This window comes from Anabrus simplex, chromosome 6 (genome assembly GCF_040414725.1).
Source record: "Anabrus simplex isolate iqAnaSimp1 chromosome 6, ASM4041472v1, whole genome shotgun sequence".
Taxonomy (NCBI): domain Eukaryota; kingdom Metazoa; phylum Arthropoda; class Insecta; order Orthoptera; family Tettigoniidae; genus Anabrus; species Anabrus simplex.
Genome location: NC_090270.1, coordinates 75,265,396 through 75,280,657, shown reverse-complemented (window position 1 = coordinate 75,280,657; position 15,262 = coordinate 75,265,396). Strand labels below are relative to the sequence as shown.

General features: G+C 39.4%; 1 protein-coding gene across 1 annotated transcript in view; it reads right to left on the bottom strand.

Annotated features, from left to right (window-relative positions):
- Nucleotides 1-15,262, bottom strand: part of l(2)gl (LLGL domain-containing protein l(2)gl) — a 452,154-nt gene that overhangs the window by 262,968 nt on the left and 173,924 nt on the right. Inside the window, exon 10 of the mRNA XM_068228315.1 lies at nt 11,844-12,064. Coding sequence (XP_068084416.1) covers nt 11,844-12,064 — 221 coding nt within the window. The remainder of the gene's footprint in view (nt 1-11,843; nt 12,065-15,262) is intronic.

Genomic DNA, 15,262 nt, shown 5'->3' with positions numbered 1-15,262 from the left:
TCTAGTCTCTTGAATTCTTCTGAAAAAGTTTAATATGGGCTTCAATAGCTTCTTCCTTCTGCTTCTCTTATGATCTTATGATATTCCTCCAGTTCTCAATTCCCCACCCCCAGTAATTTTTGCCTGAATAGCCTGCTCACCGAAAGGATCTTTGCCATAGAGCTTATAGTAGTCTTCCAATAGAACTGCTGCTCCTGGAGTAATTCCTTGAAGATCGTGTGTACTACAGCCTCTCTGATTACGTGCACGGGAACAAGTTTTCACAACAATGAAAAAGCACTCATATCCCTCAGGGATTGAAGCAAATGTCTTAATCTTCTTATCTAACATAGCCGAGAATTTTGACCAATCAGCCTTCTTGAAGTTGAATCTTCACTTGAAGCTAACTTCTTGTGGTCTTATACATAGGAAGAAGTGATTGTTTAAGAAGCCTTTCTCATGGACAGTCGAGATTTTCTTCTGACGACGCCTTCTGCGAAACATAAAGAATTTCACCTTATTTTCCTGACACAGCATAAGCCCAAAAGCCTATACAGTATCATGTCTATAAGAAGTGATTTAGCCTGTGCTGTGTATCTGGTATAGGTGGTGCCACTGATTTGGAGCATTGCCGAACAGTATTATTGTTCACAAATATAAGCTCTGGATTGTATCGTCTTTGCCAACTTCTACTGTTCTACAAGGTAGGGAGCTTATTATCATGAATACTGGACGGTTCATATGTTTCTATCCATGAATGGACACCTCCATTTTATATCCTCTTGGGTATAGCCCCAAATGTGGGTTTCTATGGCTACTGAATTCACCGAATAGAACTCTTCATTAGGTGGCTTATACATAGAATTGACCGTGATGTTGCTTAGTTTCACAGAAATAATTTCAACATAATTTTTTACTGTGTGATGAGCACTGCTGACCAAGACACCTGGTTTATAAAAAAAAGAATTTCCAAACTGTGCATGTGGTTGTTCTGCAGCTAAAATCATTCCTGGGACCCATGGACATCTACGTTGCTCATCTCTGTGAGTTTCTTGAACGCATACTATGTCAAACTTATTTTTCTACGCATAGATTATGCAATAATTCTTCTTTGGCATTTGACATGCCCTCAATGTTCATAGAGATGATTACATTCTCTCTTCCATCTCTCAAGCAAAGAAGGAACTATGAATGAGGTTGATTACTAAAAGCTGACTTTGGCACAAGCTGCCAAGAGACATGGAGGCTTCTAAGATGCCTGACCAGACACCAAAACAGGAAAGAAATCAATAGTCAGACAAATGACCAATGAGAGCAAAGACCTCTTTGAGACCTTCACATTATTTGAACTGGAATTGGCCTTCAGTAAATGTAAGACTGGCAAAGCAGCTGGTCTGGATGACCTCAGAGTTGAGCAAATTAAGAACTTCAGTCCTGCCACAAAGCTCTGGTTGTTGCAGCTGATAAATAATTGCTTGAAAATCTTGTAAGATCTGAAGAAACTGGAAAAAAATCAAGCATCATACCCATTCAGGCCAATCTCCCTTTCAAGGTTATGAAAAGATTTACCTTACACAAACAGATGGACAAGATGGAGACACTTCTAATTTCACAGCAATTTGGTTTCAGGAAAGGGAAGAGCTGCACTTCACAGGTAGTGAAACTATGTCAGCACATAGAAGATTGTTCTGAAAGGCAGCAGATCACAGCTGTGTTCATAGATCTCTCAGAAGCTTGATGATAATGATGATGATGATGATGTTTGTCATGCTAGGTCATCGGCCTCTAATGGTACGAAATGAGACTAAATGTAATCACAATTTAAAAGTCCAAAATTCATCCACTGGCCTGAATTCAAAACTTGATGATGAAGAATGAATGGATGAACATGAATTTAAAATAATCAGCAGATCCAACTCACAATACAGAAAGTTAAAAAAATTCCAAATCGATTCAATGACTAGAATTCAAAAAGACGACTATGAACAATGATTATGAACTTAACCCATATCTGCCCAAATTATTTTTCTGTGGAATATTGCGACATATTTCGTAAATACAGTTGTTTTTAAACTAAATGAAAGGGTTATGATGATTTTAGGTTTCATTAACATATTGTCGCGGAGATTTACCGTGTTGACATATGTCGACAGTGAGCATGGACGGGTAGGGTAAAACACATGCTCAATAAAGGAACTTTTCTTCGCATTTTAAGCTCATATGAATGTAATAATTAATCAGTTAGTAAACATTAGTCACACAAGTGTTGAATAAGCACAAAATAATACAAAATATATGATTCAAAACATAAATGAGGAACAGTTTTTTTCTCATTTTAGAATGCAGCTGTTTCAAAACCAAAGGAAAATATTTGTATGTTTGTAGTACTTGTTATAAACACAATACCAAATTTTGAGTAAGTATGATCACTCTGAAAACAAAAAAGGAAAACTATGAGTAGAACTTCAAAACAGTTTATTCTGTGTTTTAAGGTTACACTCTGCTTTTCGTCATCCAGTCTGGTTTAGCGTGAGTGAAATGCCTCGAAGCAAAGGACGTGGCAGCCAACATTACATTTTTTGCACTGTTTCCTGGCAGCTTGACCACATTGAGCGCACCGCACTTGCTTCTTTCTTGTTTCGAGGTAGTGGGATACCCCATCGAAACGGACTTCTGGCAACACGCGTGAAGATACTTTCGTACTCGGTCTTCCTGCGTTAGGACGCGTAGCGGCACAAGATCGGATATATGCCCTAACGATGTACCGTGTGAAACCGAGAAGGTCTAAATTTTCCCCTTTGCCCTCTGGGGTCAAGCGGTAGAGTTGCCATGCATTATGGAGCATGTTCAGAAGGAACGCAATTAGAGGCCAGTACCATTTCTTGTTTTTGATGCTGATGCGGTAACGAGATACATTTTGATCCAACCGATCGATGCCCCCCATGTGTATATTATACAAAATTATACATGCTGACTGAATTACTGTTAGGGCCTATATATTTCTTTTAAGCATTACTCCATCTTCTGACATGTCCTACAGGTGCTACACCAGACAGAGTTGAGGCTACTGTAACAACATTATTATCATTGTAGCGTACGAGGGTGATACCTGAGTTACGTTCTGTTAGCTGGTGGTAACTGCCACGTTTCTCTTTTTTACAGAGATGAATCTCAGGAAGTGGAGCATTTTCCACTCGATTCTGGTGCACGGTACCTGTACGTTCGTGGCCTTTCTCCTTCAGCCTTTCCAACAATCGAACGAATGTAAAATAATTATCAAAGAACAAGCTGAGATGAGTACCTTCTGGCAGTTCTGAAATTAGGTCCATAACAACTGAGCCACCTACTCCTAATTCTGGTATTGTGTTTCCAGTAGCCGCTCCTTGGTAAGGTTCTCCTTGGACTAGATACCCGGGACGAGTCGACAGAGCCCAGACTTTATACCCAAAACGTATTGGTTTGCCATGAATGTGTTGCTTGGCACCGTGTCTTCCAAAGCAGGGGACCATTGACTCATTCACAGAAAGATGCGTATCACCAGGATAATGTCCGCCTCCATAGTGTAACGGTTAGTGTTATTAGCTGCCGTCCTCGGAGGCCCGGGTTCGATTCCCGGTACTGCCAGGAATTTAAAAACTGGCAGGAGGGCTGGTATGTGATTGAAATGGTACATGCAGCTCACCTCCAATGGGTGTGTGCCATAAAAGAGCTGCACCACCTCAGGATGAGGACACGAGTTTACTTACTTACCAGGATAATGCTGTAGCCAGCGTTCGTTTAGCATAGTCCAAACGGGGCAAACTTTTCCGAAACGGTCATTGCAGTCTAGTTTAGCGTTGTTACAAAAATATAAATATCTAAGAATTTCTTCAAAGCAATTGCGCGACATTGCTGTGCTTTCAGCGGCTTCCCAGTACATTCTTCTCCTGGCCATAACATTGTAACCGGAAAGAAACAATATTGCAAAGAACAGCCGAAGTTCAGTTTTTTCCAACGAAAATGACGCATTACCTTTCTCAACAGAGTATCAAACTGTGCTCTGAATGATATAATCAAGTATTTCATCATCAAAGAACAGCTCAAACAATTGCGTTGGTGAATATTCATTGTTTAGAAAGTTTGGTCGAGTTAACTCAGTGCTTGGCTTATTCATAATGTCACGCTTTTCCCACACACACTGGTTTGGTTTGGTTTTCACATAATTAGATGTGCTTGGCCCCGCTTGCTCAGTAATTTTTTGTTTCTTACATTTGGGTTCACCGTCATCAGAATAATTTGAAGAAGTACATGGCACTGCTTCATCAATTACATGATTTACTTCATTTTCACTCAATACACCATCTCGCACTTTGACTGTACCATTTTCACTTATTTTCGTACACACTAGTTCAGCACCAGCCCGGAGTTGATTACCAGAGAGTCTGTTTATATCTCCACATGACTCATCATCATCATCGCTATCCCCATCACTATGGAAAGCATTTTCAGGTGGTTCTATGTATATATTAGCATCTAGGATGGCTTGTGATTTCTCCAGGATGCTTACGATCTGCTCGACGGTCAATCTGAGAAGAATTCATGAAAATTCTATATCAGTACTGAGGCATACCCATTTATGCCCACTGTCGACATATGTCGACGTGGAACTTTAATGCTCTACTAGACAAAAGCAACAATAAATCAGCCATAAATGAATTTAAAATCAATTAGAGGCATGTTTCGTTATTACGTTTAACACAACAGTCTGATCTTATTTTCAACTGTAACAATATTATAAGAAAATATTACTCACTGCGACGGAAGCGTCATCCTCTTGAGTGTATACGGAATGATATTTCATATGCAGCCACGCGATAAGGCGCGAAACCTAGTGTTTCTTGTTTTTGTGCTGTGCAGTAAGTATCAAACAATGAACTGTAAACAATGCACCTCAAAAATATTCTTCCGGTTTACCGATATAAGATCAACAATATTCAGATATTAACGTCAACAAATGTCGACAGTGGGCACATATGGGTTAAAACAATCAGTGGATCCAATCCCCAATGCCCACCTTTCCAGAAACTCGCTTAAAACAATAGTATTATTGAGCAAGGAATTGCTTCCAAAGCACACTCCTGAATTGATGATGCTTGTTGTCTAAAGAGGGCCAAAATCCAGGTCAACAGTCCCTCATAATGGTACTTATCACTAGTAAAGTAGAACCATGGTATTTCCCATGTTGCGGTATTAATCACAAGTAACTTAGACTCACGGTGTTCCACACATTATGGTACTCCTTACAAGTATTGTATGTCGCACAGGTAACGCAGTCCTATGGTGTTTCTCACTTAATGGGACCACTCATAGGCAACACAAACCCGTGGTGTTCTTCACCTAGGTGTACTAATCACAGGGACACAAACCATCCCGTGGTGTTCCTCACATAGTGGGTACTAAACACAGGCAACACCCAGAGCCGCGGTGTTTCTCACATAATGGTATTAATCACAGCTGTAAACCCACAGTGAACCACTCTCTGCTGCTACTAATCACAAACATATTGTGTACTTAACACAGTGGTACTACTCGCAAGTAAAGGCGACCCAGGGTGTTCCCCGTGCAATGGTACTAATCACAAGTAGTTTCATGGTTCTAATTCAATAATCTCTTGGTTGCCCCTTTGAGTCACCTCTTACGACAGGCAGGGGATGCCGTGGGTGTATTCTTTGTCTGCGTCCCCCACCCACAGGGGGTAGAGAGAGGAACAGAAGAAAAAAGACGGGATCCGTCACTTCGAAAAATGAAGTAACAGATGAAGAAAGGCAAGGGTGTGAAAATGAAAGACATCCTAGGCCTCTAATGCTCTAATACCATCAGGGTTGGAAAAGAACAAGAGGTGACCAAGGGAGGTCGGACAGGATAGATGAAAGTGAGAAGCCTGGCACAAGTAAGTGGAAGCAATGCCAGGACTCAAGTTCCCAAGTTGAGAGCCCCTGAGACCCCTTTTAGTTGACTCTTACAACAGGCAGGGGATACCGTGGGTGTACATTCTTCATCTGTGACTCCCACAGTCAATTCTATGTATAAGCCACCTAATGAAGAGTTCTATTTGGTGACTTCAACAGCCACTGAGGTATGGTATTTGTCGGGTTTATCGTAAGTTGAAAACTGCATGATCATCACCCGACATCAAGAAAGTAAATTGTTAACAAAACATCATGAAGGAACAATCACTTGAACTGTCACCAAAGTGGCACAGATTCCTTATCAATTGTTTACCTAGCCTTTTCTTAAGAATTTTGAAAGAACTAGGAACTTTATTGAATATTTCCCTTGATAAATTGTTCTTCCATACCTGCCCCAATTTGTCTTCTTGAATTCCACCTTTATTTTCATATTATGAGCTTTCCGCATTTTAAAAGCTCCACTCGATCTTTTTCGTATACTAATGTCATTTTAATCAGGAAAATTTTCATATTTTGCAACAATAAACATTAATTCACTAAGTAAGGCGGGCAAGTTGAAACATTTAACTGATGTGATGGACCAACATAGGATTTTAATAATGGCTTTACAAGAACTTAGGAACACAGACCAGGACCCAATTGAATCAGGAGGTTATCGTCTCTACAAAGGACCTCCAGGACAAAGAGTAATGAAGAATGTCCCTCAATTTGGTGTAGGTTTTCTTGTTCATAGTAGCATAATAGACTCAAATGAAGAATTTTCTTCAAACTCTTCGAGGATGGCACTTCTAACAGTTAAAGTAGGGAATAACACTTATACTTTAATAAATGTCCATGCACCAACAAATGACAAAAACAATCAAGATAGAGAAGGAGTTGAAAACTTTTGGGAGGAACTTGACTGCATATTATCGAAGATCCCTGATGAGCATATAAATATCTTACTTGGAGATTTCAATGCTAAAATAGGCAGAGAAAAGAAGTATCGCACAGTTGTAGGAAAATGGCCAGCTCATAAATTAACGAACAAAAATGGCCAAAGATTAATTGCACTTTGTGCAGATCATGGACTCGTTTTGGAAACCACCAGATTCCTGAGGCGACCACATAAATTTATGACATGGAAATGCCCTAACGTAAAATTGGGAGAGTTTCGGATTGATCATGTTGCTATGGGTAACGATTATCATAAAGAAATTTATAATGTCAGAGTCCTTCGTGGGGTAGACACTGACTCTCGGATCATTATATCTCAAAAATAAAAATCAAGTTAACACCAAAAAGGAAACACAAACGTAATCATCTCAAAGCAAGAAGAAATTATGATCCCAGTTACTTAATAAATAATAAAATATATTTAGAGAGATCCAAAACACCTTTAAATGACAAATTGGAGACGATCAACAAACTTAAAACCATAGCTGAAGAAATCGCTCCAATTAAAAGGAGAAAGAAATATGCATGGTGGAACGGGGAATGTGACAAAGCAATTCAAGCAAGGCATAAGGCATGGTTAATGATCAACAGAGGAAAACAGAAGAATCTTGAGAAGAACTAATTAATGCCAGAAGACAAACAGCTAACGAAATTAGGACAATTAAAAGAAATTATCAAAAGGAAATGCTTAACACTATAGAGGAAACATTCAATCAGCATAAAACAAGAGACTATTACAAAACATTCAAGCAATATCAATCTAAATTTACCCCTCCCACACTTATGTTAAGAAATAAAAATGGAAAAATGGCACACAATAATCAGGATAATGCTAACAACCTTGCAGAATACTTTAAAGAGTTACTTAATTGTGAGGATCCTGTGGAACATTTAGAATTTGACCCTAACCCAAAAAATAAAACTCCATTACAAAAGATTATACCACCAGTTTACAATGAAGTGAAAACAGCAATTAATGCACTTAAAAACTACAAAGCAGCAGGAGAGAATCAAATAGTAGAAGAAATATGGAAGAATGCTAATAATCAGACTATTCAAAACCTACATAAATACCTCATTGATATTTGGAACATGGAGAAGCTTCCCGAGGAATGGAATACAGCGATAATCCACCCGCTGCATAAGAAAGGTGATCGCTCCGATCCAAATAATTATCGGGGGATATCCTTGCTTGATATTACATACAAGATTTTATCCCAGATTATATGTATATTATTTATGAAACCACTATAAGTGAAAATAAAAGTATTGAATAGGTGGATTAAATTAAAACACCTTTACTGTTGTTGAACTGTAAATTTTCAATACAGAGCAAAAATGAGATTTATAACATGTAATACACAAGAATCCAAGAACAACTCGACCAAGAACTTGGAGAATATTAGGGAGGATTTCGACCAGGTAGAAGCTGTCCAGATCAAACCATTAGTTTAAAATGGATAATGAAGCACCAAAGAGTTCGAAGTAAGGGTCTAGTCATCATGTTTGTAGATTTTTAAAAAAGCATATGACAGTATTCATCGTGAATCATTATTAAAAAGCCTTAAAGAATTTGGCTTACACCAAAAACTTGTTAACCTCATTAGTATGACTTTTAAAAATACAAAGGCAAAAGATAAATTAAGAGGTGAATTATCAGAATCATTCAATATAAGAAATGGACTTCGACAAGGAGACGGACTTTCACCATTGATATTTAATTGTGCATTGGAGAAGGTTATGCGTGAATGGAACAAGAAATGCCAACCAACTATCAAGATCGGTAGAAATATTAAACTCAACTGCCTTGCTTTTGCGGACAATTTAGCATTACTTGCAAATACAATAGAAGAGACTAAATTTCAAATTGAACAACTAGAAATTATAGCTAAAAAATGGGATTACAAATTTCAATTCAAAAAACAGAAATGATGCCAACTTTTAAAGTTGATTTACCAGTTATTCAACTGAACAGTAATAAAGAGATTAAAATTGTTCAGAAATTCAAATATCTTAGGGAAATAATAACATGGAACACAAATGAAAAAGAAGCAATAGAACACAGAACAACTAAATTTAAACAAACAAAAAGACTTACCTGGCCAACCTATAAAATAAAAAAAAATCTCTTTCGATAAACGCTAAGCTGAAACACCCAACCCCTATGCACCCGTAAGTGGACTGGTACGCGCTCGAGTGGCTGGGCCAGGACTCCACAAGCGGACTGGTACGCCGGGATGCAAGGTCGTATATTGGAGACATCTGTGACATCTGTTGGCTTTTACCGGAAACATTTCTAATTGAAATCTGTTCTTGGTGTCTCAAAATGTCACAAGAATGCTCTGGTCTGCTTCATTGGCAAAGAGAATTGATTAAAATACCAATCGAGAAATTTGTATTCTGTTGTTGACAAGATGGCTGAGAAGGAAGTTGCTTGCTCGCGCGAAATGCTCAGTAATAGCGAAATTCAAAGCATATTTGTTTTAGGCTCTGATTTCAGCAGTTTAGTCTGCGTTTTGAGGTTACACTCTGCTTCTCCTCATCCAGTCTGGTTTAGCGTGAGTGAAATGACTCGAAGCAAAGGACATGGCAGCCAATGTTACATTTTTGCACTGTTTCCCGGCAGCTTTACCACAGTGAGCGCACTGCACTTGCTTCCCTCTTGTTTCGAGGTAGTGGGATACCTCATCGGAATGCACTTCTGGCAACATGCGTGAAGATACTTTCGTACTCGGTCTTCATGCGTTGGGACGCGTAGCAGCACGAGATAGGATGTATGTCCTAACGATGTACCGTGTGGAGCCGAGAAGGTCTAAATTTTCCTCTATGCCCTTTGGGGTCAAACGGTAAAGTTGCCATGCATTGTCCATGGAGACGTTCAGAAGGAACGCAATTAGAGGCCAGTACCATTCCTTGTTTTTGATGCTGATGGGGTAACAAGATACATTTTGATCCAATCTATCGACGCTCCCCATGTGCATATTATGCAGATTTATGTTGGCTGAATTACTGTTATGTATTTCATTTCAGCATTACCACTGTACCATTTTCACTTATTTTTGTACACACAAGTTCAGCAACAGCCCGGAGTTGATTACCAGAGAGTCTGTTTATATCTCCACATGACTCATCATCATAGCTATCCCCGTCAATATGGAAAGCATTTTCAGGTTGTTCTATGTATATATTAGCATCTCATCGCACGGTGTCGCTCACAAAGCGCTACTAATCACAGGTACTGTAAAAACCATCACGCTCTCAGTTGCTACTAATCACAAACTTATTTGGTACCCAACATAGTGGTACTACGTGCAAGTAAAAACGACCCATGGTGTTCCACGTGTGGTGGTACTAATCACAAGCAGTTTCATGGTTCTAATTTGATCATCCCTTGGTTGCCCCTTTTAGTCACCTCTTACGACAGGCAGGGGATACCGTGGGTTAATTCTTCGTGTGCGCCCCCCACCCACAGGGGGTTGTGTGCGTGGTCCGCGAGAGGTATTTTATTTCCCTCCAGTCCGTCGGCAAGCCGGTTAGGACCCCCCTATCCGCCACCTGGGACGCACCACGTGGGAGTATCACCTCTCCCCCTCCTACGCCAGCATAGTAGGTTCGTAAAGATAGAATCACAAGTAAAGAGATACTGAATCAAATTGGTGAGAGGAGAACAATTTGATGAACTTCGGCGAGAACAAGGGATAGAATGATAGGAAACATCTTAAGATATGCAGGACTTGTTCAGTTAATTTCTGAGGGAAGTGTAGGCAGTACAAACAACAGAGGTAGACCAAGCCATGAATATGATAAACAGATTAGAATACACGAAGGATGTAAGAATTATGCAGAAATGAAAAGATTGGCATAGGAGTGCAGTTGAACAAAATCAGGTGATGCAAGAAATAGGTATTAGATTAGGAAATAAGGTTTTGTTTTTACAATTGGCTTTATGTCGTCGCACCGACACAGACAGCTCTTATGGCGACGATGGGATAGAAAAAGTCTAGGAGTGGGAAGGAAGCAGCCGTGGCCTTAAGGCACAGCCCCAGCATTTGCCTGGTGTAAAAATGGGAAACCACGGAAAACCATCTTCAGGGCTGCCGACAGCAGGGTTCGAACCCACTATCTCCCAGATGCAAGCTCACAGCTGCGCGGCTCTAACCGCACAGCCAACTCGCCCAGTAGAAATTGAAGTCTTAGAGGAAGTAGATTAATATTGTTATTTGGGTAGCAGAATAACTAACGATTGCAGAAGTCAGGGGGACATAAAATGCAGACTAGCACAAGCAAGGGTCGCATGGATAGCTGCATTATTTGAGTCTATGGACTGATGGCCCAAACAACTTTTTAAAGAAAAAAAACCATTTAGCAGCAAGATACTGTACAAAACAGGTCACTACCAAAGGGAAGTCATGACGTTGTCATTGATTCAAACATTCAAAACACATATTTGCACTGTTTTTATAGTGCTACAAAAGACACCGCTATAAAATATTTTTGTTCAACAAAATTTTTTTGGGGGTGTCTTATATGCAAGCTTTAATTTTTTTCATTTTCCTTGTCTTGAAAAGCCACAGGGGTTGATATGCGAGGGGATCTATTGTGAGAATAAATATGGCAGAAAGTAGACAGTCCTTCAATGAGTGCTAACGCACATTCTCTAATGAAGGTGGGAAGCAGAAACGAGTCTGACTATGAAGATGAAATGTGGAAACTGTCCTGTACTTTTGTGTTTTCCCGTTTGTCCTCATCTCCTATTTCTGTTGCTACCTCTTCCGATGCCCACCTGTCACTATGTTTCCTATTTATTACGTGTTCCTTTTCATGTTCCTATCCTAAACATTACTTTATTTGTCATTTGTTTATTCATTTTCATTACTTGTAATCACCAACAAGTTTTAGTTTGATCAAATTTCACAAATTTACATTATCCAATTTAGCTTTATCAACAATAAAATGGATTTATGATAAAATAAAACTCACTCTATCACTGTAAGTTTCTTGAATCTGCTTTTTGCCAGCTGCAATGAGATTTTCCCACAATTCTAGAGGAACATTTGAGACGTGCTGAGAGCATGTTACTGCACTGGCATGAAGTGACACTAAATAAGGTAATGACATCATGGGCCAATCCTCAGACAATAGATCAACTGCAACCAATTCTTCTTCCAACAGCACAATAAGTGTTTCTGGCTCGTCGTATTCTGGAAAGAAAGTGGGAATAATAATCAGACTATACCAAGGAAAAAATGAAATACAACAGAAAAGAACACATAGTAGCACACAAGCACAATCCACTGCAATTCATTCACTACACAGAGATTTTATAACTACAATTGGACTGCTGGCAAGAGAATAATGAATGCCTCTAGGTGATCCCAAAGCACTATCAGCCATGTAGAATGTCAAGTAAATTGTCATGAAATGATGATGGATGATGGCCGTTTTAAGAGCCAAATACCCAAGGTCATTGGCCATCATTTATCTTGCCATATAACCCTGTGAATTTACTACCCTCACGCAAAGCCCAATATTCAAAGGAGCAGTAACTTCCTTGACTTTGTGATATGTGTTGTGTATGTATCAGTGAAAGAAAGGGGAGGGCTAGAAAGACTGGCTAGATGTCTGAAATTGAATAACATTTGGAGTGGAAGAGAATGAAGTTGACCAAGGCGTATCAGACAGAAAGGATAGAAATGATGGAAAGGAATGAATGAATGAATGAATGAATGAATGAATGAATGAATGAATGAATGCAAGGAGCCTGGCAATTTAAGAAGCAGAGTAGACTTAGCCAGGGGTCTTGTGGCCACCAATTCACGCTCTCGAATAGACAGTCCTGAAGGTTCAATCCTTTAAGCTGCCTCTTAAAAGTAGGCAGGACGTACAGTGGATGTATTTTATTCCTCACACAGACATAACCATAATGAATTCCAGTGACCATCACGAGCATAGTTCCCCCCCCCCCCCTACTCAGGCAGAACATTCAGTTCGATGATGCTTGTTGTTTAAAGGGGCCTAACATCGAGGTCATCAGCCCAGAACATTCAGTTCAATCATCTTACTTTGGATATATCTATCCCATGATGATAAAGATGTTTTGGTATTACATCTATCCCAGTTGAAGACTGAAGTGATTACAGCCAGCTGTACAGTACACCAGATTGGGCGAGTTCAATTATGTTCAAGATTGCACAATCACAAATTCCAGCACAGTCGGTGATCTAAATATAGAGTAGCTTAAAACACCACCTGTCAAGGTGACAAGTGTACAAGTTGATAATCCACAGCCAGAAGAACAATGGAGGGGTTGGAACAAAATAACCCTAAAACACATGGAATGTGGTTTATTAGCCTATTCAAAAATGTCTGGAACTCTCTTAATTACATGTCAGCATAGTGCATTAGAGGGAAGGCATTGGCAGACCTGGATGGACCTGACTTTCACAAAAGCATCCTTGGAGCTGCAGCCATTTATGTCCAGTGATCATCATTCATTGCTGTCTTGTGTACTATACCGTAGCATGCTTTGTGAACTTGGAAGTAAAGTATTAAGTGATTAACTTTCGTGAGCAACATATTTACATAAAATTCTATATTGGAACTAAATGAAAATAATACAAAAATTACTGACACACATTAAATCATACAAAAAGCACTTGGTGAACACTGTTTAATATGTAGTCAGTACTATCACTGGTTCACTCAGTTTATATGGCTGGGAGTCAGCCGACGAGGCTTACATGAAACTACACATTCTGATCATTATTCGACAATCCAAGGAATGCTAGAGGAATGAAGTATCTTTCTTTCTTGCGAACCGGCCAAACTTAGGACCACGCCAATACCACTTCACTTCCTTCTAATCATCCCTTCTTCCTTCCTTTCTACACAGTACCTTCATTCTTTCAGAATGTTGCGCTCTTCTCTCTTCAGTCCATCTTCCCCCTCTGCGCTCTTTCTTTTCTTCAACCAGAACTTTTGTGTTTGAAAGTCTTTTCCTGAATTGGTCTCTATTACGACATTCTTCATCTGCAATTCCTAGCCTCTTGATTTCTTCCTTCATCTGCTTGGCATATCCCCCCTGGCTCTTCAAGTAGTATATTTTATTAAAAATTTGTTTATTTAACCTTGTTGGATCCATTCTGACCATGTGTCCATAGAATCGCAGCCGTCTTTTCCGTATTGTTGTTTCCAGGTCTTCTGTTCTTTTGTATATCTCCTTATTTGAGCGTAATCTGTAGTTTCCCTCTACCACCCGTGGGCCATAAATCCTCCTCAATATTCTCCTTTCAATCTTTAGTAGTTTTTCCAGGTTCGTTAGTGTTGCTGTTTCCACCCCATACAGAATCACTGGTTTTACCACAGCATCATAATGTCTTAGTTTCGCATTGATGGAGAGATTCTTTTTGTTGTAAATGGCTTTGGTGGCAATGTTTAGCCTTTCCAACTTAAGTCTTCTATTTTCCATGGCCTCTTTATCCATCCCGTTGCTGCTGATAATTTCTCCCAGGTATTTAAACTGCTTTGTGACCTTCACTTCGCCATATTTCGTCTTCATTGTTCTCTTCACATAATTCCTGTCCGTGCTCATCATCTCTGTTTTCGTGAAGGAGATTTTTAAACCTGTTTTCTCGGCTATCTCCTGTAGTTCATTTATCTGTGTTATTGCTTCCTGTTCTGTCTCAGCGAAGAGTGCCAAATCATCAGCAAAGGCCAAACACTTGGGTTTGACATGTTTATTTTTACTACCTATTATAGCACCTGAGTCATTATGTTTCCACAGTGTTTTCATGACCTTATCTAGAACCACGTTGAAGAGTGTTGGGGATAAGCTGTCACCCTGTCTCAGACCTGTTTTTATCTGGAAAGGTTTGCTGATCTCTCCTCGAAATTTCACTTTGGATACGGTGTTTGTTAGTGTTAACCTAAGTAAGTTGAGTGTTTTTTGATCGATGCCATATTATTCTCTCAAAATTTCCATCAATGTGTCTCTATCTATTGAATTGTATGCTTTTTTAAATCAACGAAAGAGATGAAGATGTTCTTTGGCTGTGCATTGTAATATTTGATTATCATTTTTAGACTCAGGATATGGTCCTGACAAGAGCGCCCTCTCCTGAAGCCACCCTGATACTCTCCCAACTTGTGGTCAATTTGCGGTGTCAGTCTGTTCAATAGGAGTTTAGAAAAAATCTTATACGTGACAGATAAAAGTGATATTCCTCGGTAGTTGTTGACGTCTGTTTTCGGTCCCTTTTTATGTAGCGGGTGTATTAATGCCACTAGCCAGTCTTCTGGTATTTTTTCATCTCTCCAAATATTCCGGAACAGTTCTGTCACTTCAGTGATACAGGCGTCATTGGCTATCTTCCATAATTGTGCTATTACTCCATCTTCAC